General features: G+C 41.8%; 1 protein-coding gene across 4 annotated transcripts in view; it reads left to right on the top strand.

Moving 5' to 3' along the window:
- Positions 1–26448, top strand: part of ARHGAP26 (Rho GTPase activating protein 26) — a 563256-nt gene that overhangs the window by 329453 nt on the left and 207355 nt on the right. For all 4 annotated transcript variants that reach the window (XM_088838588.1, XM_088838587.1, XM_088838586.1 and 1 more), the window contains exon 12: positions 14575–14611. In XM_088838588.1, the coding sequence (XP_088694714.1) occupies positions 14575–14611 (37 nt within the window). The remainder of the gene's footprint in view (positions 1–14574; positions 14612–26448) is intronic.

Genomic DNA, 26448 nt, shown 5'->3' with positions numbered 1-26448 from the left:
AGCCCCTCTTTGATGGACTAGAAAATTAAGTCCAGAGAGAGGGAGAGGCCGGATCAGGGTCACACAGGAAGTCAGTGGCTGGTCAAGACCACTCTACTTGTTAGCTTCAGACTCCCTGACTATTCAGATCACAGCCGTGTGGTTAGCTGTATACTCTGAATATTAGTCTTGAGCATGTATATAGGTCTTTACAGACTTCAGCATTCTTATGCCCTGTCCCGAGCTGGGGGTACAGAGCATGTATTAGTTTTCTAACAATGTTCAGACTCCCAAAAGTGATGTGGATCAATTCTACGTGATAGCTTTCTGGGGGTGGGGAAAAGGGGAGTGAAGTGTGTTAGGGCTCCTTGTCCTAAATTTGTGTTTTAAACCAGTGAGTTCCAAATCTAGGCTGTGACTCAGAAGCAGCTGTAAATTATGTTTACAAACTAGGGAAATTAATTCAAGATGAAACATAAACATAAAAACTGAAACTATAAGCCTTCCAAAAGAAAGCACAGGACAAAAATCTTTGCAGTCTGAGTTTAGCATTGGTTTCTTAATGAGATACAGAAAGCAATAGCCCTACCCAAAAATGAAAAATTTGACTTAATTAAAATTAAAAACATGTGCTTATCAAACAGCATCATTGAAGAAGTCAATTGGCAAGTCACAGTAGGGGAGAAAATATTTGCAAAACATGCATCTGATAAAGGACTTATGTCCAGAATGTAGAGACAGCTCATAAAACTCAATAATAAAAAGAACAGTTCTTTTAAAAGATGGATGAAAGACTTGAAGAAACATCTCATGAAGGAGGGTTAAGAATGTCTAGTAAGCATAAGAAAAAAGTACTCAACATCACTAGTCATCAGGGAAATGCATCTTAAAACCATGATGAGATACTACTACATAGCCACCAAAAAGGCTAAAATTAAAAAACTGACAATACCACATGTTGGTGAGTATGTGGAGCACTTAGAACTCTCATACATTATTGGTGGGATTGTAAATGGACATTTGGTAAAAGATCTTGGCAGTTTTTTATTTAACAACAAATAAAAAGCCTGCCTCATAATCCAGCAGTTCCACCCTGAGATATTTCAGTTCAGTTCAGTCGCTCAGTTGTGTCCGACTCTCCGTGCCCCCATGAATCACAGCACACCAGGCCTCCCTGTCCATCACCAACTCCCGGAGTTCACTCAAACTCATGTCCATAGAGTCGGTGATGCCATCCAGCCATCTCATTCTCGGTCGTCCCCTTCTCCTCCCGCCCCCCACCTTTCCCAACATCAGAGTCTTTTCCAGTGAGTCAACTCGTCGCATGAGGTGGCCAAAGTATTGCAGTTTCAGCTTTAGCATCAGTCCCTCCAATGAACATCCAGGATCGATCTCCCTTAGAATAGACTGGTTGGATCTCCTTGCGGTACAAGGGACTCTCAAGAGTCTTCTCCAACACCACAGTTCAAAAGCATCAATTCTTCGGCGATCAGCTTTCTTCACAGTCCAACTCTCACATCCATACATGACCACGGGAAAGACCATAGCCTTGACTAGACGGACCTTGGTTGGCAAAGTAATGTCTCTGCTTTTTAATATATTATCAAGGTTGGTCATAACTTCCCTTCCAAGGAGTAAGCGTCTTTTAATTTCATGGCTGCAGTCAGCATCTGCAGTGATTTTGGAGCCCCAAAAAATAAAGTCTGACACTGTTTCCACTGTTTTTCCATCTATTTCCCATGAAGTGATGGGACCAGATGCCATGATCTTTGTTTTCTGAATGTTGAGCTTCAAGCCAACCTTTTCACTCTCCTCTTTCACTTTCATCAAGAGGCTTTTGAGTTCCTCTTCACTTTCTGCCATAAGGGTAATGTCATCTGCATATCTGAGATTATTGATATTTCTCCCAGCAACCTTGATTCCAGCTTGTGCTTCTTCCAGCCCAGCGTTCCTCATGATGTACTCTGCATTTAAGTTAAATAAGCAAGGTGACAATATACAGCCTTGACGCACTTCTTTTCCTATTTGGAACCAGTTGGTTGTTCCATGTACAGTTCTGACTGTTGCTTCCTGACCTGCATACAGGTTTCTCAACACAAGAGAAAATGAAGAGGTAGGTCTTCAAAAAGATTTACGCAAAGACATTCAGAGCAACTTTATTTATAATAGCCAAAGAGGGAGAACAGCCTAGATATCTATAAACAATCAACAGCAATATATCAAATAATATTACTCATCAGTGGAAAAGTCAGAGTATTAATTCAGGCCTCAATGTAAATGAATCTCAAAAATTTTATGTTGAGTGAAATAGGCAGCCATAGAGAGCATGGTCAGTATGATGCCATTTGTATGATGTTCTTGAACAGGCAAAGCTAATGGTGAGAGCAGATGAAAACACAGCACAGTGGTTGTGCATGGGTGTGTGTGTTTTGTGTCTGTGTTTTGAGGGTAAAATGGAGAGATCTGAGAGAACTGTGGGAAGTGATGGAAAAGTCTCTACCTTGATATGGGTTCAGGACACCGTCATGCATGACTTTGTCACAACTCCCTTAAGAATTGTGCATTTCACTGTAGGTAACTTTTGACTTAGAAGACTGATAATATTGAATCTTTGTGAGTGATAAGCTTATCAAAGTGTTTAGAAGGGAAGACCTGATATCTGCAATTTACTTTAAAATTTGTTAAAGAAGTAAGCTGTGTTAGTGGATGAGAGACATGGCTGGATATGTGATAAAGCAGATGTAACAATATGTTAACACCTGAGGAATGGAGGTCATTTTCCAAGGTCCCACCCTTACCCTTTACCACCATTGCTGTGCGGGAAGCGCTATGGAATCTTGATAAACCTCCTCCCTTTCACAGTGTGTGGAGTTGAGGAGGGACTCAACTTAGTAACTTTTAGCCTCTGTAGAACCAGAAAGAATTCTATTGAGTTGGCTAAAATGTTCATTTTGGTTTTTCCATAAGCTGTTACAGAAAACTCTGAATGAACATTTTGGCCAACCCAATAGAATCTACTTTTCTTTGCAAACCACATTCCATCCATTGGCGATTGTCAGAAAATACAGAGATTCCTCATGTCATAGATTTAGGGATCCCCGGTCAAGCAGCTTCAGAGCAAGGAAGTGACTATTCCCAGAACTCCTTGCTGCATATCCATGGGTTGGCATCAGGATTATTCCTATAAATTTAGGAGAGGTCCTGCATCTAAGGGAGCTTGGTTTTGAGTCAGTCACCTGTCTGGAATGCGGTACTCTAAACTCGCAGTTGTCTGAGGTGAAAAAGAAGTCACCTGTGTCTATGTCAGATAAATTCACCTCCTGCCTCACACCGTTGCATTGGGCAGATTAATGAGCTCAGTATAAAAGCCACTTGCTTAAGTCCTCTGAGGGACAGAGGGACTGGAAGGTGAAAGGAGTAGATTCTGTCCAGTGTCTCACCCTCTGGCTGTCCTTCCTCCTGGGCAGGGCCCTGCTCTGGCAGCAGGACCTCACACGCTCCCACTTTGGGACCAAGGAGTTTCTCATTTGCAGTTTTCCAGAGTACAAAAGAGCAAGGTTCCCTCTTCTGCTGATGGTGCTGTGGCTCTATTTCCAAAGACAGAAGGAGAGGAGCTAGGAGTGAGAGGAGCACAGAAAGGTCTCCTCTGTTTCAGAGCGCTGTCTTTGGAGAATGGGGAGATGATCCCCCCTCTCCCCACAGAGACACCAGGCTGATGGACTAATGGGTTCACACCCTTTTAAGTGTTACATGAGCACGAAGCCAGGAAATTTTAAAGCCAGAAGACTCCTCACATTATGAGCCGGCCACGTCCTACATACCTGTCAGCTCACACACCATCCGTTTAACTGTCGTGCATTTGATATCAAGTGAGCTTGTATGCTTTCTGTTGCTTTTAAATTTTCCCTGAAACATTTTTCTGACTTGTACATTACTTAGATTTCTTTTTTCCTTTTTTGTGTTCAGTTTTTGTTTACATTGGCTGTGACTCCGATCTTGGTTTGAAAGCTAGGGAAGTTGCTTATAGGGGTTTTCAGGATTTTTGAATATGAAATGCAAGGAAATTGCATAATGTTGCAGAGTTTCCTCTTCTTGTTGCTTGCTTGTTACCCCAAATATAGTAGTTCCTTCTAGAAGCTTAAAGGAATTTGGCAGGTCTTACCCACTGATGGTCTGTTGTGGTCTCGAGAGTCAGTGTCACCCTGATTTGAGGTTGAATTTTTTTCTTGAGGTCAAGCAACAAAGCTTCCTGAATTATAACTATGACAACAGTGTTTATATAACATGCAAATCAAAGTTCTGTGGCCGAGGGGAAGCACCCACCGGCAACACTCAGTGTTAATAGTCCCAGAAACATTTTGCTCATGAAGCTGATTAAAGTAGTTAGCTTACCCCTCCACTGGATATCTGGGTGGACCCTGCCACCTATATACTCCAGGAGGAGCTGTTTCACCTTTTCCTTTGAAATTCTGTTGGCTTCATTTGTGATTTCTGACAGGGAAGGTAGTAAATGCCAGCAACACTCAAAGTGGGAAGTGCTGCTTTAGGAATAATCTGCTCAGCAAGGTCATTATGACCAGCTCCTGACCCACTGAGGAAGACTCAGACAAGAGAATGTGGATCCCGTGTTTGAAGCTCCCGTCTCTTAGTCAGGGGTGATTTCTTGGACTGTATATATGTCCAACCCTGTGTTAGAAGCCAGGTGATCCCCCATGAAAGTGTAAGGCAAAAGTAGCCATTGGGGAGTTATTTGGAGATGAGAAATAATGAAAAATGCTAAGTTGTATCCTGAAGCATTAAATTCTATAGAGTAGGCTGTTCGAGTGGTGAGAAGTCAGAGAGAGGATATAGGAGGGAAGTCTGCAGCCATTAAGTCAGGTAGGAACTCTTCATGAAGGTAGAAGAAAGGGAAATTACATTTTTGAGCACTTTCAGGCACTGTGAAACTACTTCTAATTCTCCCATTACTCCCACAGATATTATTACTTAGCTGTACTTTAAGAAAAAGACAGGCTCAAATGTTAAATAACCATCGGAAGGCCCACAGCCAGTAAGGCCCATGGAACCAGGCCTTTATGCCAAGTCTCCAGGGTGCACAGCCCATTCTGTCCACCACTCCACTTTGCCTCAACCACCTCCATTTCCCCTTGTTCTGGATTTCATCCAGTTCTTGTATAGGTGAAAGGATGGGCTAGCAATAATGAATGAGGCTGACTATATCAGGCCAGGAATGCCCAGGGTTGCCTTCTGGATGAAACGGGGCTTAGTCTTATGTGTGGGAATGACCTTCGGCCAGCCTCCCTACTTCAGTGGACCAAGAAGAGCTCCTAACTGCTGGTTATTTTCGTCCAGTTGAAATCTACTTTCCTGGGACTCCACCGTGAGTTTCATCTCCATTCAGAGTAGAAAGCCTTCCCCTTCTTGGATATGATAGACCTTCGAATATTTGAAGGACCACTATTGTGATGTTCTGAAGTTTGTTCTCCAGTCAGAGCTGTGGTTTAGGGCAACGCATTTTCCAGGAGCAGTGTCAGATGGATTAGAGCAGAGAGAGGAGTCAGCAAGACCAGGGAGAAGGCCAGTGTTGAGCTCCAAACGAGAAGACACACAGCCTGACCTCAAGCAGTGAAAGAGAAGTGGGGATGAGGGGTAGAGTCAGGATGCAGGACAGCGATAAATCCTGGCCCCGGCTGGACGTGTGAAGTGGAAGGAAAGAGAAGGAAAGGGGAAAATCAAGGAGGAATGAGTTTACTTTCCCTCTGTACTGTGTTGCGTATTTTTCTTTGTTCTTCATTTAAGAGTTCCCTGTAAAGCTTAATTAGGCTTTTCTCTCATTAGCTTTTTTTCCCCCAGAACTCTTGGCTGCAAGCAATAGAAACACAATTTAAAAAAAAAAAAGCATCTTGCTGTTCGCTCGTGGGAAGAGCAGGGATGACACTGAGCTACGCTCGCAGCAGCTCAGATAGTGCCCTGAAGCCTGGGCTCCCTTCACGTCATCACTCCACTTTCCCTTGGCCTGTACTCAATCTTTGTGTCTGGTGGCAGAGTCGGGTGCAGAAGCTCCAGGCACGTGTCCGTTCTAACAAGGCCTCATTCCCTCTGGTGTAGTAAAAAGGTTTAAACACAAATCCTGTCGAGGGCATTTGGCTGGGATGCCAGGTCTGGATCCTCTGGCCACACCCAAAGATGGAATTAGGCTCAGCCCCCCACCCCCACCTCCTGCCCCAAACAGCAAGGACTTGGTGGTGGGGTGGCTCCCAAGGAAAATGAGGGCAGAATCCCTGGACATAGAAAGCATGGGTACTGAGCAGAGGAAACAGGAGCAGATGTTCTGAGTACTTTGCTTCCCCCCTGGTGTTCCTGAGGAACTGTACAAGAGATAAGCAATTTTAGAGCCTGTAGTTCAAGCAGCACACGATGCTTGAATTAATGAACAGAAAGTGTGTTTTTCTGTTCATCATCATTGTCATAGTCATGGTGAAGAGCAGGTGGTCACTTTTAGTCACCAGTGAGCTGGTGTGCTGCTGAGCAAGTCTACAGGAGTCAAAAGACTATTCAGCTGACTTTGGGAGCACAGCCATTTAGTCACTTGTGCTGGGCCATTTTCCAAGAGAGTGCCTTCCTCCTAAGGAGCCTCTGTTGCATGGGGGAGGGAGCCTCGGTACCTTGAACTACAATAACCCCTTCCTGGTGATGCCATGGACTAGCTTTAGCAGCATTTGTAGTCAATTGTTGGGTGTAGAACTAGCATTCATCCGTATGCTATAGAAAATTAGTGAGTTTGTGAAGGGTTTTGACAGCCTGAAGTTAAGCCAAGTAAGATAAATCTGCCTTATATTGTCTCGTAATAAGACCTGAATTGTGTATTTCTCTTTCTAAGGTAAAGATTCACAGTGAATTTGCCAGGTGTTGAGAATGAGACATACTCACCTGGCAATGATAGATCTGACTTACTTTCTGTCTGGTTGATCCATCAATGCGTTGTCCTCGTTGCTTCAACTTGGAAATTGTTAAAAAATTTATATCTCTTTTATTCCTCTCCTCACAAACATTCATCCAATCAGTATTGAGTGGCCTACTGTATTCCAGTTACTAAACCTCTTTGCATGTAAGAGGGCAAGAGCAGGGTCTTCATGTTTGTTTAGGAACAGATCACAGGGAAGAGCCATCAGACGTGTTTATTGGTTTCACTTTTGAAAGAGCCTCCCTACAACAGCAGATGCAATACTGGTAGCAGTGGAAAGGGCACGCCAGAGGAAGTGCTGCCAGGAGAGAATTAGAAAAGCAGTAGCAGCCGTTTTACTTCCTTCTCTGGCCACCTTCTGTCACTCAGACTGTGGTGACAAGAGGCATGTTTCTGGTGGGAGAAGGAGGAACCAATAGTAGCTCCCCAGCTCTGGCACCTCGAGTTGAGACATATCCTCATTTACTCCAAGCTCTTTAAACTGATTTTATCCTCATAGGCTTAAGGTTCAAACAATTCATTTTTTTCCAGTATACTTTATTGCAGGGTATTGAATATAGCTCCCTGTGCTATACAGTGTCGGACCTTGTTGTTTTTCTTTTATCTATGGCAGTTTCTATCTGCTAATCCCAAACTCTCAATTTATCCCCCTCACCCCCTTTCCCCTTTGGTAACTATGTGTTTGTTCTCTGTATCTTGAATCTGTTTCTCTTTTGTAAAGAAGTTAATTTGTGTCATATTTTAGGTTCCAGGCATATGTGATATCACATGCTATTTGTCTTTTCTCTTTATGACTTACTTCACTTGGTATGATAATCTCTAAATGGATCTAGATGTTGCTGCAAATGCCATTGTTTCATTCTTTTTTGAGGCTGAGCAATATTCCATTGCACACATGTGCCGCATCTTATCCATTCACCTGTCAGTGGACATTAGATTGCTTCCATGTCTTGGCTATTGTCAACAGTGCTGTCATGAACTTGGGGTGCATATATCTTTTCAAATTAGAGTTTTCTCTAGATATATGCCCAGGAATGGGATTGCTAGATCATACGGCAGCTCTATTTTTAGTTGCTGAAGAAACCTCCATACTATTTTCCATAGTGGCTGCATCAATTTACATTCTTACCAGCACGTAGAAGGGTTGCCTTTTCTCCACACCCTTCCCAGCATTTGTTATTTGTGGATGTTTTTGAGTGATGGCCATTCTGACTTGTGTGAGGTGGTAACTCACTGTGGTTTTGATCTGCGTTTCTCTAGTAACTAGCAGTGATGAGCGTCTTTTCATGTGCCTTGCTGTTCACTTCCTCAGTCATTTCCGACTCTTTGCGACCCCATGGACTGCAGCACGCCAGGCCTCCCTGTCCCTCACCATCTCCAGGAGCTTGCTCAGACTCATATCCAGTGAGTCGGTGATGCTGTTCAACCGTCTCATCCTCTGTTGTCCCCTTCTCTTGCCTTCAGTCTTTTCCAGCATCAGTCTTTTCTGTTGAGTCAGCTCTTGGCATCAGGTGGCCAAAGTATGTCTTCTTTGGAGAAATGTCTTTTTCTCTTCTTTTCTAAATGTCTTCTGCCCATTTTTCAGTTGGGTTGGTTTTTTGTTGTAGTTGTTATGGAATTGTATGAGCTGTCTGTATATTTTGTAAATTAAGCCCTTGTCAGTTGTGAATGTCTTCTCCCATAGGTTGTCTTTCCGTTTTGTTAATGGTTTCCTTTGTTGTGCGAGCTTGTAAGTTTGGCAAACTGACTCAATGGGTATGAATTTGAGCAAATGCCAGGAGATGGTGAAGGACAGGGAAGCCTGGCATGCTGCAGTCCATAGGGTTGCAAAGAATCAGACATGAGTTAGTAGTGACTGAATAACAAATAAGTTTGATTAGGTCCCATTTGTTTATTTATTTTTGCTTTTATTTCTTTTGCCTTGGAAGGCTGACCTATGAAAACATTTATATGAGAAGAGGGGGTCTCCTTGATGCAAAAATTCGTGTCCATTATTGGTTGGTGTTGCACAACGAGGGGTGTCTCACCAGTTACTTCTCGTGGGTGTTGCTGAAAGTCCCTATATTAAGCCTGTTTAAGTTCAAATGTGGTGCTTTCCTCACAGATCTGTCTACCACACCATCCTGGGCACCGCTGCTAGTTCTCTCTGTGCTGTTAGCTTTTGTGAAGGATGTTTTTTGAGCATGCCAAAGTGTCTCCAGCTGGTTGTGGTTTTCAGTTACTGCCGTACTTGTATTAATTGGAAGTTTATAGAATTACTGTTATGTTTAAATTGGGTGGAAATTCTGTTCTTACATAATGGTTGTGTTGTTGCCATTTTAATTACTGCTTAGCTTCTTTTGAGTTCTTTGTTGATTGCCAAACTTTTTTTTTCCATTGGACTGGGTGGAGGAGTCATATGAAGTTGTGATTGAATACAAATCTAGACTAGAAAGCTCTCCCACTTGTTGGCTTTTATAACTTTTGGAAACTTATTTAATCTACATGATGGTATAAAGTGGAGGAAGTAGTAGTACCGCATAAACTTGAGGATGAAATAAAATAATTCATGTAAATGCTGGGTGTGGTGCCTGGCACATAATTGGTGGTGAAAAAGTGTGGTGAGTAGTTACTTTTATGTTTAACTGATGTTTTAAAAAACATTGACAACTATTGCTCTGCAAGTTGACTTTAGATGGTCTCCTTTAGTCCTTTAATTAGTTTCCTTTGGTTAAATTGCATGGCTAATGAGGTCACTGTCACTGTATCCCTCAAACCACAGACCTGTGCTTAGCCGTTTATCCCGTAGAGGATAAGTCTGAAGAGAAGCAAAGGGGAGGGGTGGTGATAGTGATGAAAGGCCATCTTTACAGAATGCTCTATGGGCCATAGCATTTGTATTCTACCCTCTATGTTAAATGTTTTCTGTTGTCTTATTTAATTTTCACAATGACCCTAAGAGACGGGGAATATTAATGTCCCTCTTTTAGACTGGGTAAAACTGAGGTTTAGAGATGTGAAGTGATTGAACTCTATAGCTGGTAACTGGTAGAGCTGGACTTTGAACCTAAGCAGCATATGAGCATAAATCTGTCACCCCTGACAGTTTAAAAGAGAAAGCCCTAGTGATGGTGGATTCATTGTGTCACAAGAGAGGAGGGACAAAAATTGTCTCTGATGGTGTAGAGCCAGCTTGGGCAATGTTTTGGAGTATGGGCAGATAGTTCTGTTTTGTGTTTCTCCACATGGACGCATAAGAGGAACAGCTAGGTGGGAGGGGTTTGGATGTTCCAAGCTACTTGGAAGAGACCTGAGAATGACAAAGCTTAAATGTGAATTCACATGAGGCTGAGATAGGAACAGCAGTTTTAAGTGAATTTGCCCATGAACCTATTTCTCCAGCACTTTCCTTTTGTGCAGATTTTGATCCAAAATGTGATGTGGCCAAGTGTTAATGCATCTGTGTGTCAGAGGGAAAAGTGAGATTGCTTTGTCTAATTCTTCCTTTACTTATGCCTTTAATTTATAAGTTAAAAAATTTCTGTGCTTTCTTGGTAAGGCCTGGATAATAGTGATAAAGGACAGCCGTGAACAAATTCTGGGAACCCAAATAACTCTGCTGTCTTAATTCTCTAGGGACACATAAATTGAATTGGTTCATCATTGAACAGAACTGATTGCAAAATCATGTCTTAATGCAATAGGAGCATATGAAGGCTTTCCTCACCCTTCTTCGATTTAATTTAATTGTATTCCCATTGTAGCTCCTGGGTGAGGTCTCACAGAATTGCAGTATCCTGTGATTTGTATCAAAGACCTACTTTCTTGCCCTGGTGTTTATCTTCAGAATTGAGCCCTGTGGTTCAAAGAATATGAAGTGTTACTTCTGGGTTAGATGCTAGCTGGTCACATGGGTTAGTGGTAATGCTTCAGGCTGGAATCAAAAGGCAATTCCCAGTTTCATTTTCTGACTCATGGCAAATTCTTTATGCCAGTGACTCACCTTCCTTAGCTGCCCGTGACATCTCATCACCTTTATCATCATCATCATCATGTCTTACGTATCACGTGGTTAGTTACTAAGAGTCTGGGCTTTGGAGACAGACTGTTGGAGTTCTGTCTGGATTCTGCCCAATTCCAGCTGCCTAATCTTGAGCAAATGACCTAACCTCTCTAATGCCTCAGTTTTCTCATCTATATGTCAGGAATAATTAGGTTGGTGTGAGGACTAAACAAGATAATGCATTTTAGAGTGCTCAGAGTGGTGTCTGACACATGATAAGCCTTTTGCATCATCCTTTGTATTAAATCCATTATTGCTATTGTAATTATTTTATAATGAGTTTCATGGGGACCCTCATAACATAAAGTAAATCTGTAGTTTGTATCCTCCAGAAGTGTACACTTGAAAACAAATATTCAGTGGTATGGATATTTAACAAATCCTCATGTACTGAGTTCAGCTGAAACTAGTGCATCCCTGAATGAAAGTACTCCAGGAAGCTAGGGGGCCAAAAGAGACTTGATTATGGGGGCCAGGTTTTAGAGCACTCTGGCTAAGCAGAATGGATGGACTTTAGCTTAAGTTGGGTTGTTGTGTTCGTGTGTTGAGTGATTCATTCTTCCTTGGAGTCATAACTCAGGAATTGTTGAGTTACTCATGTCACCTTGAATTGGTCCCAGAGTTGAGTTCTATCCTTTTAAGACATAGTCTCCTAGACTTACTTGAAGGCATACAAACCTGAGATAACTCTACTAATCAATCCTAAGGCAGAAGCCACTGCCAAGGGCACCTTTTAGTTGGGGAAATTGCCCTTGTCTCTGAACTTCAGTCTGGCATTAGTGGGCAACTGTGAGATCTCACGGTTTTCCCAGACCAGACTGATCATTTCTGAAGTGGTGAATTGCATGCCCTTTGCTTCTGCTAGAATGGAAGGTATTTATAAACCATAGACTACTAGTGCAGAGTGGTAGTTGTGTGCATTTGCCACTGCCTAGAAAAGTAAAGGACAATTGGAACCTTCCTGCAGCAGCAAGATAGACCAGTTCACCACCTTCCAGCTCTCTGTCCTTGGATAAACTATGTAACCTCTCTGGCCTCCAGTTCCACATCCATAAGATGCAAACAACACTGTGGCTAATCCACAAGGTGGTTAAAAAGATTTGACGATGTCATGCATGGCACTTGGTAAGTGCCAGTGAACAAAGCCATTTCTACTTAGCACTATTCCCATACCACCACCCAGCCTGTGTGATGATGAGACTGCTTCCCTACCCAGGCCTTCCTTGTTGGGCCATGTAGTCATGCTGTTCTGGCAGGCATGGTTTGTTAGCTTCATTTCAAACTCATTCTCTTTGGCTCATTTACCCAAACCAGACAGAGATTAATGGCCTGCCCTCAGAGTACCGGGCGGCACATGTTCCTGGCACCTTTGGCTCATTGATCGCGCCTCTGCAGTTTGGGGAATACCTTAATGTTCTAGGCAGGGGCTTCCTGAGCCCTAAGAGACATTTAAAGAAAGTAATTTGGTGCAAATTCACCTCCTAATTAAGGAGGGCTGAAAGCCCTGTTTTGTTTTGTTTTGCTGTTCCTTCTGGATTTTGCCAGTTAGAAGCAGGAGCAGGATTCTCTGGAACAGAATGTGTGAATTTATGAATGAACTGAGCAGGGATGGCTGGAAAAAGTACTTGCCCAAGTACGGTCTCTTCCCCTGTGTTTGCCCTAGCTACTTGTCCAGTTGTAGTGCATGCCATTGACTGTGGGTCGCTGGTCTGACCTATACCCATTTGACTCTGCAGGACTGTGTTTCTGCTTTTCTCTTTGCCACATTCTTATCTCCTCTGGTCTGATGTCTTTTCATTCATCAGACAGTGGTGCTTGAAATATAGAAACCCCTTTTATCCTCATCTTTCTGACCTTCAGTATGTGCCTATGTATCTTTGTAAAATCTTTGAGAAATGAATAATAATCGCAAAATGGGAGATTTGTCAAATTATCTGTTTGACCATTCAAAGACCTTCTTGGCTGACTCCTTCGGGTTATAGATGGGGCAGCTGAGATGCAGAGAGGGTGAGAGACTTACCCAGTGACACAAGGCAACTGGGGACCATGTTGGAATTATTGCTTAGCTCTTGACCAGCAGTATCAGTAAGTATCAGTCTTACCGATACTAACTAGCAGATGAGAAGCCCCCTTAGGATATCATGGCTCTTTTCAGAGTTGCTTGGCTCTGTTTCTCTAAGGGTTAAATAAGTGGTTCTCAACCAACTGTGGCCATTACAATCACTGGGAATATCCTTTTTTTTTTTTTTTTTAAGTAATCACTGACTTCATCCTATGCCTTTTCATATCTATAGGATCATAAGCACCAAAGAAAGATTTTGGAGCTATGATTTTTTTTCCTAAATCTGAGTCTTTATCATCTTACTTAATAATGTCAGCATATCAGGGATTGGTAAACCCTGCCCTGCGGGCCAAATCCAACTGGCTACCTGTTTTCTGTAGCCCATGAGCTCAACATGGTATTTGCAAGTGAACATTTGCCATTGACTCAGTGATAGGAAACACTTTGAAATCTATTTAAGCTAAATGCTCTCCTCCCTCTATAAAAATTCTGTTTTTCTCATTAGTCTTATCTGTATTTCAGGAAGTTATACTCCTGAGAAAACATACTGCAAGTGGTTGTGATGGCCACTCTTATAGTTGAGAACCAGCTGTATAACCCCTGGAAGAACCAAACCAAGCATCCCCCAAAAAGACAGCCATGAAACACTAAGACTGATTTTCACCTGCTAGGAATATTATACCTGTATTTTCAAAACTTATTCTATTTGAATTTTGTCAGGAAAAAATTATGAAAATTTGTGGTCTCTCTTGTTTTTCAAGTTCCTGTTTAATCATTGGTTTGGCTTTTGCCTCTTAGCTCGCAAAGCCTAAAATATTTACCATCTAGTCCTTTACAGAAAAAAGCTTGCCAACTCTTCCAGTGTGTCATTGTCTGTTTTATGTTGGGACGCATTCCCTTTTATGATTTGTATAAATCGCTTAAGGATTTTTTGTCGTAAAAGTAGTATGTTCTCCTTATAACATTTAAATTCACAGTAAAAAGTTAATGGTCCCATTCCCCAGTGTTAACACTTAACAGTTTGTAATGTATCTTTGTCCAGACTTTGCCATGTACTAGCTGTGAGACCTTAGTTAACCTCTCTAGCCTCAAATTCTCCATCTGTGTATCAGTGATATTAACAGTTCCTACCCAACAGAATTGTTGCGTAGATAATTTGAGATAATTCATGTGAATTGCTTAGCGTCGTTGCCTGCTGTGCAGTTAATGCTTAATGATTTGTAACTAATTAATTTTTTTCTTTCTTTTAGTTTATATACACATACTAGTTTCTTTTTTTTAAGGAAGTATATGACTTTTTTTTTTTAACAGTAAAGCTCAAGAGGTGATGCTCTGATGTGCACACACTTAAGAACAGCTGAAGTAAATATTAGGAAGTAATAATAGAAGGAATTTCCATTTGGGGGCCAGAGATTGCCTTCCATTTTCTAGCACACACTAGGCAAAAGGAGAAGGTAATGGTTTTCTATAGTGAACCTGTTGGGTGGTATAAAATGCACACAAGTAAATGTGTTTTCTGTTTTCCAGGTCTACAACTCAAACAAAGACAGCCAGAGCGAAGGGAGTAAGTATGTTGCTTAGATACTTTTCCTACAGCTGGGTGTGGGCCTGGGCCTGGTGAAGTTGCCATTCTGGGGAAGAACCACCAGGAGGTGCTGTGGGCACATTGGGTTGGCCCCATTCCCCCAGTGCAGTCCGAGCTGCTTCTGCCCTAATATACCTTGTCAGGACGGTCAATGAGCCTGACGGGCATGACTGTGATGACATCTTGCACTGTATAACCCTTCACACTGTGCAAAGAATTTTTATGTACATTATCTCAGTTAATCCTGTGTTGTCTTAAGAATGTAGCTTCAGTCACCACTTAAAAGTCACTTAATCCAATAATACCCAGCTCCCCCAGCACCCTGTCCTGTGGGAAGCCAGAATTGACTTTGCCTCCCACACAGTCTCACTCAGAGGCGTGAAGAGGCAAGAACCATCTTAGTGATCACTTAGTAACTAACTCTGTGTTCCTTGTTGCTGCTCTGGAAAGTTATGAGTGGAGATGGTGAACTCTGTAATAATATTCTGTTTTAATGGGAGTGACCCTGGGCAGCCTCTGTAGCATTATACAACATGTTTCCTCTGCCACTGGCTCTGAGTACTCTGGTTAATTGTGGTTTCCAAGGGCACCTGTAACCTTGTAAAGATGATGGGATTAAAATGGAACTGCTTTTGCTAAGTGTTTGGGCTGATTATATCGTTGGTGCATAGAGGAAAAAGCAAATTCCTTCCACATTGCTACTAGAGTACAAAGGAAATTCTGTCCCCTTGCCTCAGATTCGCTTTTGTAAAATCCATTTGGAAAAAGATTCCAAGGTAGCCCTCCCATGAATTCTAGTATTGTCAGAAAAGTCAGTAAAACAGTGCCTCTTCTTGTGGACAAAAGGATGAGCCATTTTATGTGTGTGTGAAATCCATTATGGAGCAGAGATTTTCCTTCTTTCATTCTTTCCAAAATACAGATTTTATCAGAAGTTTTAAATAAAATATTAAGTAATTTGGAATGGTTGCTGTTGGTAAGTTCAGAGGCCTTAGGGGAGGAAAACTATTTTTTGTTGTTTCTTTTTTTCCCCTCAGGAATTGAACAAGGGAAAATTTTTTTCAAGTAAATATTCAAAGAAAGAAGTAGTTTTTCCCCCTCTGTATCAGGTGGGATTGCTTTAGAATATCTGAAATCAACTCTGGCTAACTTGTCGTAAAATAGCAATAGCAAAAACAATATTAAAAATAATGAAGGAATATAGAAGTCCTCAGGGTAATTCAAAGTAAGGTAGGAAGAGCTGAAGAACCAAGGCTTGAAAGCCAGACAGTTCTAGAGACCTGAGAACCAATGAGAAAGGGTCCTCTGGATGATACTTGCAAGATCCTAAAGCCCTTAGAATTGTTTAGTCCTTGCCTCACTCTTCTGAAGGTCCAGATTCCCAGGAAAGATAGCATCAAGATGGTCTTGCTTTGGCCCACCCAGAGGATAACAACGCACCTTGATCGATGGTTTCAAAAGTGCTCATAAAATGAGAGGATGGTGGTTTACCTGCAGGGAGGTCAGTGAACTCCTGGGACATGAGAGGTGCAGGGAGGTCAGTGAACTCCCGGGACATGAGAGGGTAGATGCCATGCAGGCTGAAATAGCAGATGCCCACCCCATGCCCCAGCCTACAACCCATGTCTATTATAAAGGACCCAGAACTGTGGGGGTTGAGACACATATGAATGGAGAACCACCCCCACCCCCGCCACCAGACCAGAAGCTTACCTGTTACTTTTGACCTTACAAACCTGCTTGTCTCTCCTTGAGATAAGTGCCAATAGATATTAAAGATGACCGGGATTCTGCTGGTGGGCATGCCATCTGGTTGTACCATTCTGTAAGGCCTTTAGGGCATAGGTACTGGAAGCCTTTAAAAAGTAAACATCCTTTGATTGATGTGTACACACGTATTTAAAATGGGCAACCAACAAGTACCTACTATATGGCACAGGGAATTCTGCTTCATATTATATAACAACCTAAATGGTAAAAGAATTTAAAAAAGAATTCAACCATCTCCTGCATTGGCAAGCGGGTTCTTTACCAGTAGTACCACCTAGGAAGCCCAAAGAATATATGCTGAAAAAGAAAGGACACATGTATATGTGTAACTTAATCACTTTGCTGTAAACCTCAGGACTGTACTATGCTCTGCACTCCCCAGGCACACAGTTTACTGTACAAACTAATACGGCATTTTTAGTCAACTCTGTGCAGTGCTCAGTCACTCAGTCGTGTCTGACTCTGTGACCCCCATGAACTGTAGCCTGCCAGGCTCCTCTGTCCATGGAAATTTTCCAGGCAAGAATGTGGGAGTGGGTTGCCATGCCCTCCTCTAGGGGATTTTCCTAACCCAGGGATCGAACCCAGGTCTCCCATATTACAGGCGGATTCTTTACCATTTGAGCCACCAGAGAAGCCCTATACTCCAATATAAAATTAGTTAAAAAGAAAAAGAAGAACTCCCAAAGTATTAATAATAAAAAAAAAAAGTAAACATCGTCTGACCTAGTGATCTGTCCTAAAGAGTAGACTGGAGTACAAAGATGTTTCTGGGGGGAGAAAAAAAAGTTCACCAGAGCATTGATAATAATACACGAAGAACTGGAGACAATCCAAATGTCCAGTAGGAAGTTTATTAAAAGTACCATAGAATACTATGTAGCCTTTAAGAAGAATGAGAGACCATATGAAAAATAGATAGCCAACGGGAATTTGCTGTATGGCTCAGGAAACTCAAATGGGCTCTGTATCAACCTGGAGGGGTAGGATGGGGAGGGAGATGGGAGGGAGGTTCAAAAGAGAGGGGATATATGTATGCCTATGGCTGATTCATGTTGAGGTTTGACAGAAAACAGCAAAATTCTATAAAGCAATTATCATTCAATAAAAAAATAAATTTTAAAAAAGCACTGAAAAACAAAAAAGTAAAAGAAAAAGAATGAGAGAGATCTTGATATATTTACAGAAGCAGTGTCCCCCATATACTGTTCATTGAGCTTTCTAAAATTCAGATCCTGGAACGGTGCATTTATTAAAATAAATTATTTGACTTGTCTCGATATATTGATAGAAAAAAGTCTGGAAATACATTTATCAGCAAGCTGTTACTCAGGATAGAGGATGCTGCTGATGCGGCTAAGTCGCTTCAGTCGTGTCCGACTCTGTGCGACCCTGTAGACGGCAGCCCACCAGGCTCTGCTGTCCCTGGGATTCTCCAGGCAGGAACACTGGAGTGGGTTGCCATTTCCTTCTCCAGTGCACCAAAGTGAAAAGTGAAAGTGAAGTCGCTTCGGTCGTGTCCAACTCTGTGCGACCCCATAGACGGCAGCCCACCAGGCTCCTCTGTCCATGGGATTTTCCAGGCAAGAGTACTGGAGTGGGGTGCCATTGTCTTCTCGGCAGGATAGAGGATAGATTACCGCAAGACGCTGACCTTCTACTTTAAATATTCTTTAGACTTTGAATTGTCAGTAGAGGGTGTGTGTTTTATAATAATAGCTATTAACAGGTAGCATTTATCAACTGCTTACAGCGTTTCACCGTGTCTTATGCACGTCAGCTCAATTAATGCTCACAGTGCTGAGTGAGGTAGGTGCTATTGACCTACTTTGTAGATTAGGAAATTGAGGTTGGTAAACTCAGGAGATGTAATTTAATCTTAGTGCTGTGTGACTCTAATGTCTTTGCTGTTAACCACAAAAGATTTTCTACCTCCCTAGGAAAAGGGCAATGCAGAAAGTTCCATTTTGGGAAACAGAGACACTTGAACATTTTGCTTTTGGCATCCTGTTACCCACAGGGCACAGAGAGTTGGCTGCCTCGAGTATCCAATGATTCTTCAATTGCTTACCCTTTCATTTAGGAAGTGGGAGAGAAAAAGATGTTAAACATATTGACCACTTTTCCAGGAGCGCTTTCCACAGAAACTATTTTTCTAGGGTATTACTATCCTAAGAGATGTTCCGTTCATTAATTTCCAAGCTGGCAAAACCAGAGGAGTGTTCTGGACTGGTGCTTCCACCCGTCCTTTGACATTAGGATCCCCTCTTCCCATCACACAGGCCTTGGCTTCGCCTGGCCTTGCCTCCCCTCCAGAGTGCTGTCCCTTTCTGATTCCTCCTGGCAGTAATTTGCAGCTTCACTGCACACCCACTATAGTACTCAGCGCCACAGGAAGCACTGTTGCCCAGGATCTGGTTGTTCTGCAACTGTTTATAGGACCATCAAAACTTTTTTAAAGGAAAAAAGTCAGTCTGACAGGAGTGTAAGAGCTGGACATCATGCTTTTTACCTCTGACAGCCAACTTCCAAATGTCTAGCATTTTCTTTTCTAGAAAATATTTTGGTGGGAGTTTGAGTGCCAACAATTTTATCACAGAACCAGAATGTTTGAAGAGACAGGTAGCAAAAGGGAATTCCTTTGGGGACAGTGCTGCATTTGTTGCTTTTCTCTTGAAGTTTCTCTCAGGGCTTACTGTGTCTGTGAGGTTTAAGACAGGGCCATACATAATGTCTGGCAGCTGCTGGTATTTTCCAGGTGGCCCAGTGCCAGGGAGATGTCGCTAGCAGACAAATAGATGCACCTTTCTTTGCAGAGCCCTTTCCCCCTCCTCTTCTCTATTTGGATCTCAAGTACAGAGAGAATGATTTAATCACTCTCCCCGATTTGTCGTGCGTGATCATCCCAGACCCCTCCCTCCCTCCCTCCCTTCTTTCGTGTGTTCATTCACTCAGTCCCTTGGAATTCTTTTCCCACGTCCTATTCCTGTCCTCCCTCACACTGTTCTAATGTATATCTTTAAAGTATATTCTTGGACAGTTAGTGTCTTACCTACCTGTGTTTTAAGTTATACAAAAGGTTGTTGTGTTCTGTTTCCTTCTATGCTCCTCCAGTGTTGTGTTGGGAGCCGTTCATATTCCTCTATATACTTAGAGTGGCTTCTGTCTGCTGCGTGCTCCACAGTGTGTGACACTGTGCAGAGACTCCACCTGTGCGTGCCTCCCACTCTTCATCACCATTCCCAGTACCACGGTGAACATCTTCGTACAGGTCCCCTTGTGTGAGAATCTCCTTGGGGTTTACCCTCCAGGAGAGTTGCTAGCCAGTCAAAGGGGGTCTGTGTGTACTTGGTTTGAAGGAAGGCTCTAAACTTTGTGACCTAGAGTAAGTAGCCTATTCACAGTTCCCCCAGCCCAACGTGATGATTTCCTCATTCCTGTCAGCTGTTGCCATTGTATTCAGCTTTGTGATTTTTTACCAGTCTAGTATATCTAAAATGGTAGCTCATTGTTGTCTTAATTTGTGCTTCTCTGATAATTGATGAGTTTACTGGGTATCCTCTCCTGCTTTTTGCCTATTTGTGTCCTTTGCCCATTTTTCTATTGCAGTTACCATTTTTTATTGATGGTTTTAAAAATTCCTTCTATAGTCTAGATATTAATTCCTTGTAGATTTTAAATATATCTTCCTATTTTGCCATCTGACATTTAATATTATGTGTGATATCTTTCCCTGAGTGTAAAGCTTTACTTTTTATAAATTCAATTTTTTTTTTGCCCTCTGGTTTGTGATTTTCAAGTTGTGTTTTGAAAAGGCCTTCCTGACCCATGTTGCAAAGATGTGCACCTACACCTACATTTTCTTTTATTGGCTTCATGATTTTGTCTTTCACACTTAGGTTTCTAACCCAGTTGATATCTATCATTGTATATGTTGTTTCATAAGGATTCAATTTTGTTTTAAAAAGCCAGTTTTCCCAACAACATGTGTGAAGCTATCTATTCTCTCCCTCTTTTACTTGTGATACCAGCTTTCTTGTGTGTTAGGTTTGCATATCTGAGCTCTGTCTCTGAGCTCTTTATTTCCTTGGTCTGGTCTGTCTGTTCTTACGCTAATACTTCTCTGGTTTTAATATGATGACTTTGAGGCAAGTCTTAATATCTGGTAGTTTAAGTCTCCTCTCTTTGCTTTTCAACAGTTGACTTAGCTGACTGTGGACCTTTATCCTTCTATATAAATTATAGCATAAGTCTGCTAATTTCCTCAAAAATTTGAAATTTTCATTTGGGATTGCATCGAAGTGTACAGGTTAATTGGCAGAAAATTGACACTTAAAAATATTATTAATAATAGTTTACTCTTGAATGTTGTTTCTCATAGTATGCTTTACAAGTAGCAAATACTTTTTTAAATTGAAGGATAGTTGATTTACAGTATTATGTTAATTTCAGGTGTATATATATGTATAAAACTGATATATATATATATATATATTTGCACACACACATAGCCTTTTTCAGATTCTTTAGGTTATAACTAAATACTGAATATAGTTCCCTGTGCTATACAGTAAATTCTTGTTGTTTATCTAGCCTGTATATAGTAGTATCTGTTAATCCCATACTCCTCTAATTTATCCCTTCTCCAGCTTTTCCCTTTGGTAACTATAATTTTGTTTTCTAAGTCTGTGAGTCTGTTTCTGTTTCATAAATAAGTTCATTTGTATTATTTCTTAAGAGTCCACGTGTAAGTGATTTCATATAATATTTGTCTTTCTCTAGTTTACTTCACTTAGTATGATATCCTCTGGGTCTATTCGTGTTGCTGCAAAACGCAGTAGTTTTTAAATGGCTGAGTAATACTCCATCGTATGTATGTACCACATCATCTTTATCCACTCCTCTGTCAGTGGACATTCAGGTTGCTTCCATGTCTTGGCTATTGTAAACAGTGCTGCTGTAGACATTGAGGTACATGTAACTTTCTGAATTAGAGTTTCTGTCTTTCCTGGATCTATCCTCAGGAGTGGAATTTCTGGATCACATGATAACTCTATTTTTAGTTTTATAAGGAACCTCCACAGTATTCTCTGCAGTGGCTGCACCAATTTACATTCCCACAGACACTGTAGGAAGGTTCTCCTTTCTGCACATCCTCTCCAGCATTTTTTATTTGTAGAATTTTTGATGATAGCCATTCTGACTGGTGTGAGGTTTGTATTGATTTGTATTTCTCTAATAATTAGTGATGTAGAGCATATTTTCATATACATCTTAGCCATCTGTATCTCTTCTTTGGAGAAATTATGTCTTCTTTGGAGAAAAGTCTGTTTTAGGTCTTCTGTCCCTCCTCCCCCCCCCCCCCCCACCCCCGGCTTTTTTCACTATTGGGTTATATGAGCTGTTTGTGTATTTTGGAAATTTAGCCCTTGTAGGTCACATCATTGGCAAATATTTTCTTCTAGTCCATAGGTTGTCTTTTTGTATTGTTTATCATTTCCTTGCTGTACAGAAGCTTGTGCATTTGATTAGGTCCCATTCATTTATTTTTGCTTTCGTTTCTTTTTTCTTAGGGAGACTGACCTAAGGGAATATTGCTACAATTTATGTCAAAGAATATTTTGCCTATGTTCTCTTCTGGGAGTTTTATGGTGTCATGTCTTTATATTTAAGTCTTTAAGTAACTTTATTTCTGTGTATGGTGTGAAGGAAAGTTCTAACTGCATTGATCTACATGCAGCTGAAAAAATTGACACTTTTATAGTGCTAAGTCACCTCCTTCAAGAGCTTTGAATGTCTTTCCATTTATTCACACCTCTGTTAGCATTTTAGTTTTCTGCCTAGAAGTCTTCTGTATTCTTGGTTAAGCCCTACATACTAAATTCTAATCCCAATCTGTTCTTTTTGCCAATTGTATGGGCCGCTCAACCATGGATCCTGCTGCCATCAGGAACCTTACCTGGGTTTGTTCCTGGAATGCGAAGAATATGCAGCAGTGACACTGAGTTTTCTCTCATGAGTCACATTTGTAACCGGTAGTGAAGGGAAGGAGAAAACAGGAGTAAGACTATCAGTCTGTTGTTCCATGTCCAGTTCTAACTGTTGCTTCCTGACCTGCATACAGGTTTCTCAAGAGGCAGGTCAGGTGGTCTGGGATTCCCATCTCTTTCAGAATGTTCCACAGTTTATTGTGATCCACACAGTCAAAGGCTTTGGCATAGTCAATGAAGCAGAAATAGATGTTTTTCTGGAACAGTCTTGCTTTCTCCATGATCCAGCGGATGTTGACAATTTGATCTCTGGTGCCTCTGCCTTTTCTAAAACCTGCTTGAACATCTGGAAGTTCACGGTTCACATATTGCTGAAGCCTGGCTTGGAGAATTTTGAGCATGACTTTACTAGCGTGTGAGATGAGTGCAATTGTGTGGTAGTTTGAGCATTCTTTGGCATTGCCTTTCTTTGGGATTGGAATGAAGACTGACCTCTTCCAGTCCTGTGGCCACTGCTGAGTTTTCCAAATTTGCTGGCATATTGAGTGCAACACTTTCACAGCATCATCTTTCAAGATTTGAAATAGCTCAATTGGAATTCCATCACCTCCACTAGCTTTGTTCGTGGTGATGCTCTCTAAGGCCCACTTGACTTCATGTTCCAAGATGTCTGGCTCTAGGTGAGTGATCACGCCATCGTGATTATCTTCGTCGTGAAGATCTTTTTTGTACAGTTCTTCTGTGTACTTCTTTTGTACAGTTTTTCTTAATATCTTCTGTTTCTGTTAGGTCCATACCATTTCTGTCCTTTATTGAGCCTATCTTTGCATGGAATGTTCCCTTGATATCTCTAAGTTTCCTGAAGAGATCTCTTGTCTTTCCTATTCTGTTGTTTTCCTCTATTTCTTTGCATTGATCGCTGAGGAAGGCTTTCTTATCTCTCCTTGCTATTCTTTGGAACTCTGCATTTAGATGCTTGTATCTTTCCTTTTCTCCTTTGCTTTTCGCTTCTCTTCTTTTCACAGCTATTTGTAAGGCCTCCTCAGACAGCCATTTTGCTTTTTTTCATTTCTTTTCCATGGGGATGGTCTTGGTCCCTGTCTCCTGTACAATGTCACGAACCTCTGTCCAGAGTTCATCAGGCACTCTATCTATCAGATCTAGTCCCTTAAATCTATTTCTTAATTCCACTGTATAATCATAAGGGATTTGATTTAGGTCATATCTGGTCTAGTGGTTTGCCCTATTTTCTTCAATTTCAGTCTGAATTTGGCAATAAGGAGTTCATGATCTGAGCCACAGTCAGCTCCTGGTCTTGTTTTTGCTATCTGTATAGAGCTTCTCCATCTTTGGCTGCAAAGAATATAATCAATCTGATTTCGGTGGAGTGCGTCAAGGTTGTATATTGTCACCCTGCTTATTTAACTTATATGCAGAGTACATCATGAGGAACGCTGGGCTGGAAGAAGCACAAGCTGGAATCAAGATTGCAGGGAGAAATATCAATAACCTCAGAAATGCAGATGACACCACCCTTATGGCAGAAAGCGAAGAGGAACTCAAAAGCCTCTTGATGAAAGTGAAAGAGGAGAGTGAAAAGGTTGGCTTGAAGCTCAACATTCAGAAAACAAAGATCGTGGCATCTGGTCCCATCACTTCATGGGAAATAGATGGGGAAACAGTGGAAGCAGTGTCAGACTTTATTTTTTGGGGCTCCAAAATCACTGCGGATGCTAATTGCAGCCGTGAAATTAAGACGCTTACTCCTTGGAAGGAAAGTTATGACCAACCTAGATAGCATATTAAAAAGCAGAGACATTACTTTGCCAACAAAGGTCCGTCTAGTCAAGGCAATGGTTTTTCCCGTGGTCATGTATGGATGTGAGAGTTGGACTGTGAAGAAAGCTGATCACCGAAGAATTGATGCTTTTGAACTGTGGTGCTGGAGAAGACTCTTGAGAGTCCCTTGTACTGCAAAGAGATCCAACCAGTCCATTCTAAGGGAGATCGATCCTGGGTGTTCATTGGAAGGACTGATGCTAAAGCTGAAACTGCAATACTTTGGCCACCTCATGCGACGAGTTGACTCACTGGAAAAGACTCTGATGCTGGGAGGGATTGTGGGCGGGAGGAGAAGGGGACGACCGAGACTGAGATGGCTGGATGGCATCACCGACTTGATGGACATGAGTTTGAGTGAACTGCGGGAGTTGGTGATGGACAGGGAGGCCTGGCGTGCTGTGATTCATGGGGTCGCAAAGAGTCAGACACGACTGAGCGACTGAACTGAACTGAACGCTTCTTTACTGAGGAGGTGATCACACCAGTGTCAGTCATCTAGACAGCAAATGACTGTCACTGATTTTCCCGTTTGTTATTACAAAGAACAAGAGTCTTCCCTGAGTAGGAATGTTGCCACCTTAATGCATATCTCCTGAGTCTGCTTGTCCTGTCGCATCTTACGTTTGGTACGGTTGTGAAATTTACTCCCCAAAGGCTCAATGAGAACTGGCTCATTCTCCTTTGAAGTGAGCGCAGGTCAGAAGCAGGAGCAGGCGCCAGGCAGGAACCTGTTCTCAGCCCCCTTCCTGTTGTCCTGTCGTCCCACTGGAGGGACAGTTGGAAAGCTGAGAACTTGTCAGAGAGAGTACACAGTCCAGTGCAAGAGATCCAGGGAAAGGCAGGGTGTTCTAGTGTGAGTTCATCTTTACCAGCTTTGACGTTTTAAATAATAAATGTCACTGCCTACTTAGCTGTGGAAAGATTAGCTTGTTTGTGGAAATGGTGCTCTCCTGCTGCTTTGCCAGCTGTTTGGAAGCCGACAGAATGAGATAGAGAGGGCTATCTCCTAATCTTGGCTTCTAGTGACGTGTCCTTTAGTGTATTAATTCAGATCCCCTGGGCCAGTCGGGTGGTTTCAAAGGCATATGTCTGAGTTGCCCTAGGTGTGCCTTCTTGTGCACTTCTGACCGCAACTGGCTTTTCAGAGGGACATTGCAGCCATTTTCTTGCTTCCTCCTCTTGTTGAATATGTTCCTATGCTTTAACCCGAACCTTTCACTAGACTTAATATCTGTGCTTTTACAGATATACTAATGTGCAGGCAGGTGCCCACAGCCAGTTGGAATGGACTTCCAGCTAGGCTAGAAAGACTTTAAAAAGTACCCTGCCTTCTCCCCAGAAGAAGGAAATATAGTTCTTCCTCTTTTATTTCCTTGTTTTAATCCCTTCATTCCTTCCAGTTTGTTTTTCACCTAATACTTTAATAAGAATCCTTTTCATCCGCATAATACTTAAGAACCCACTTCAGGTTGCCAACTTGTCATTCACACTAGAGGTGAGGGGAAGAGCAGTGATTGGAGAAAGCTTGCAAAGTTGGAGTTAGGATCTGTAGGGTGTGGACATTGAATCTCTGAACCTCATTCCAAAGCTTTGACAGATTTGTATTTTTGCTTATTATGAAAACAGTATGAACTCATTGTGGAACATTAAGGAAATATAGCAAGGATTTTCAAAAACTCAATAAGAATCATCTATAATTTCATCTCTAGAGATACTTCTTCCTTGCTTTTTCTTTTTTCATGATGTCTTATGTTTATTTTGCCAATGTCAGTATGTATTTCTACTTAATGGACATTATACTGAAGATATTGGTTGGTATTCTGCTTTTAAAAATTCACAAGCATTTTCTCAGATGATGAAAGTTGTTTGTAAATATTATTTGTAATGGTTGTTGCATGCTCTGTCATAAGAGTGCATCCTAATTTGTTGAACTGTTTCCTGTCATTGGTCTTGAATGTCCTTTCCGGAGTTCCGCTTTTGTGAATGACATCAGGATGAGCATCCTTGTACGTCAGTCTTTGTACACATTTCACGGAACTTCACATGGGAAAGTCCTATTGGGTGAACTGGGAGAGCTGTTTCCTGGTGAATACAAGTCCTGGCGAACTGGGAGGGTACTGTGTGAATGATGCAGGTTATCCTGCAGGCCCACTGGCCATGGAACCGTGGGTCAGTGCTGGGCCTCTCTAAGCTTCTGTTTCCCTGTCTGTAAAA

Source organism: Moschus berezovskii, chromosome 8, assembly GCF_049115385.1.
Source record: "Moschus berezovskii isolate FMDL1 chromosome 8, NW_MosBer_1.0, whole genome shotgun sequence".
NCBI lineage: Eukaryota > Metazoa > Chordata > Mammalia > Artiodactyla > Moschidae > Moschus > Moschus berezovskii.
Note: the sequence above shows the minus strand (reverse complement) of the source record. Positions and strands in the feature narration are given on the sequence as shown.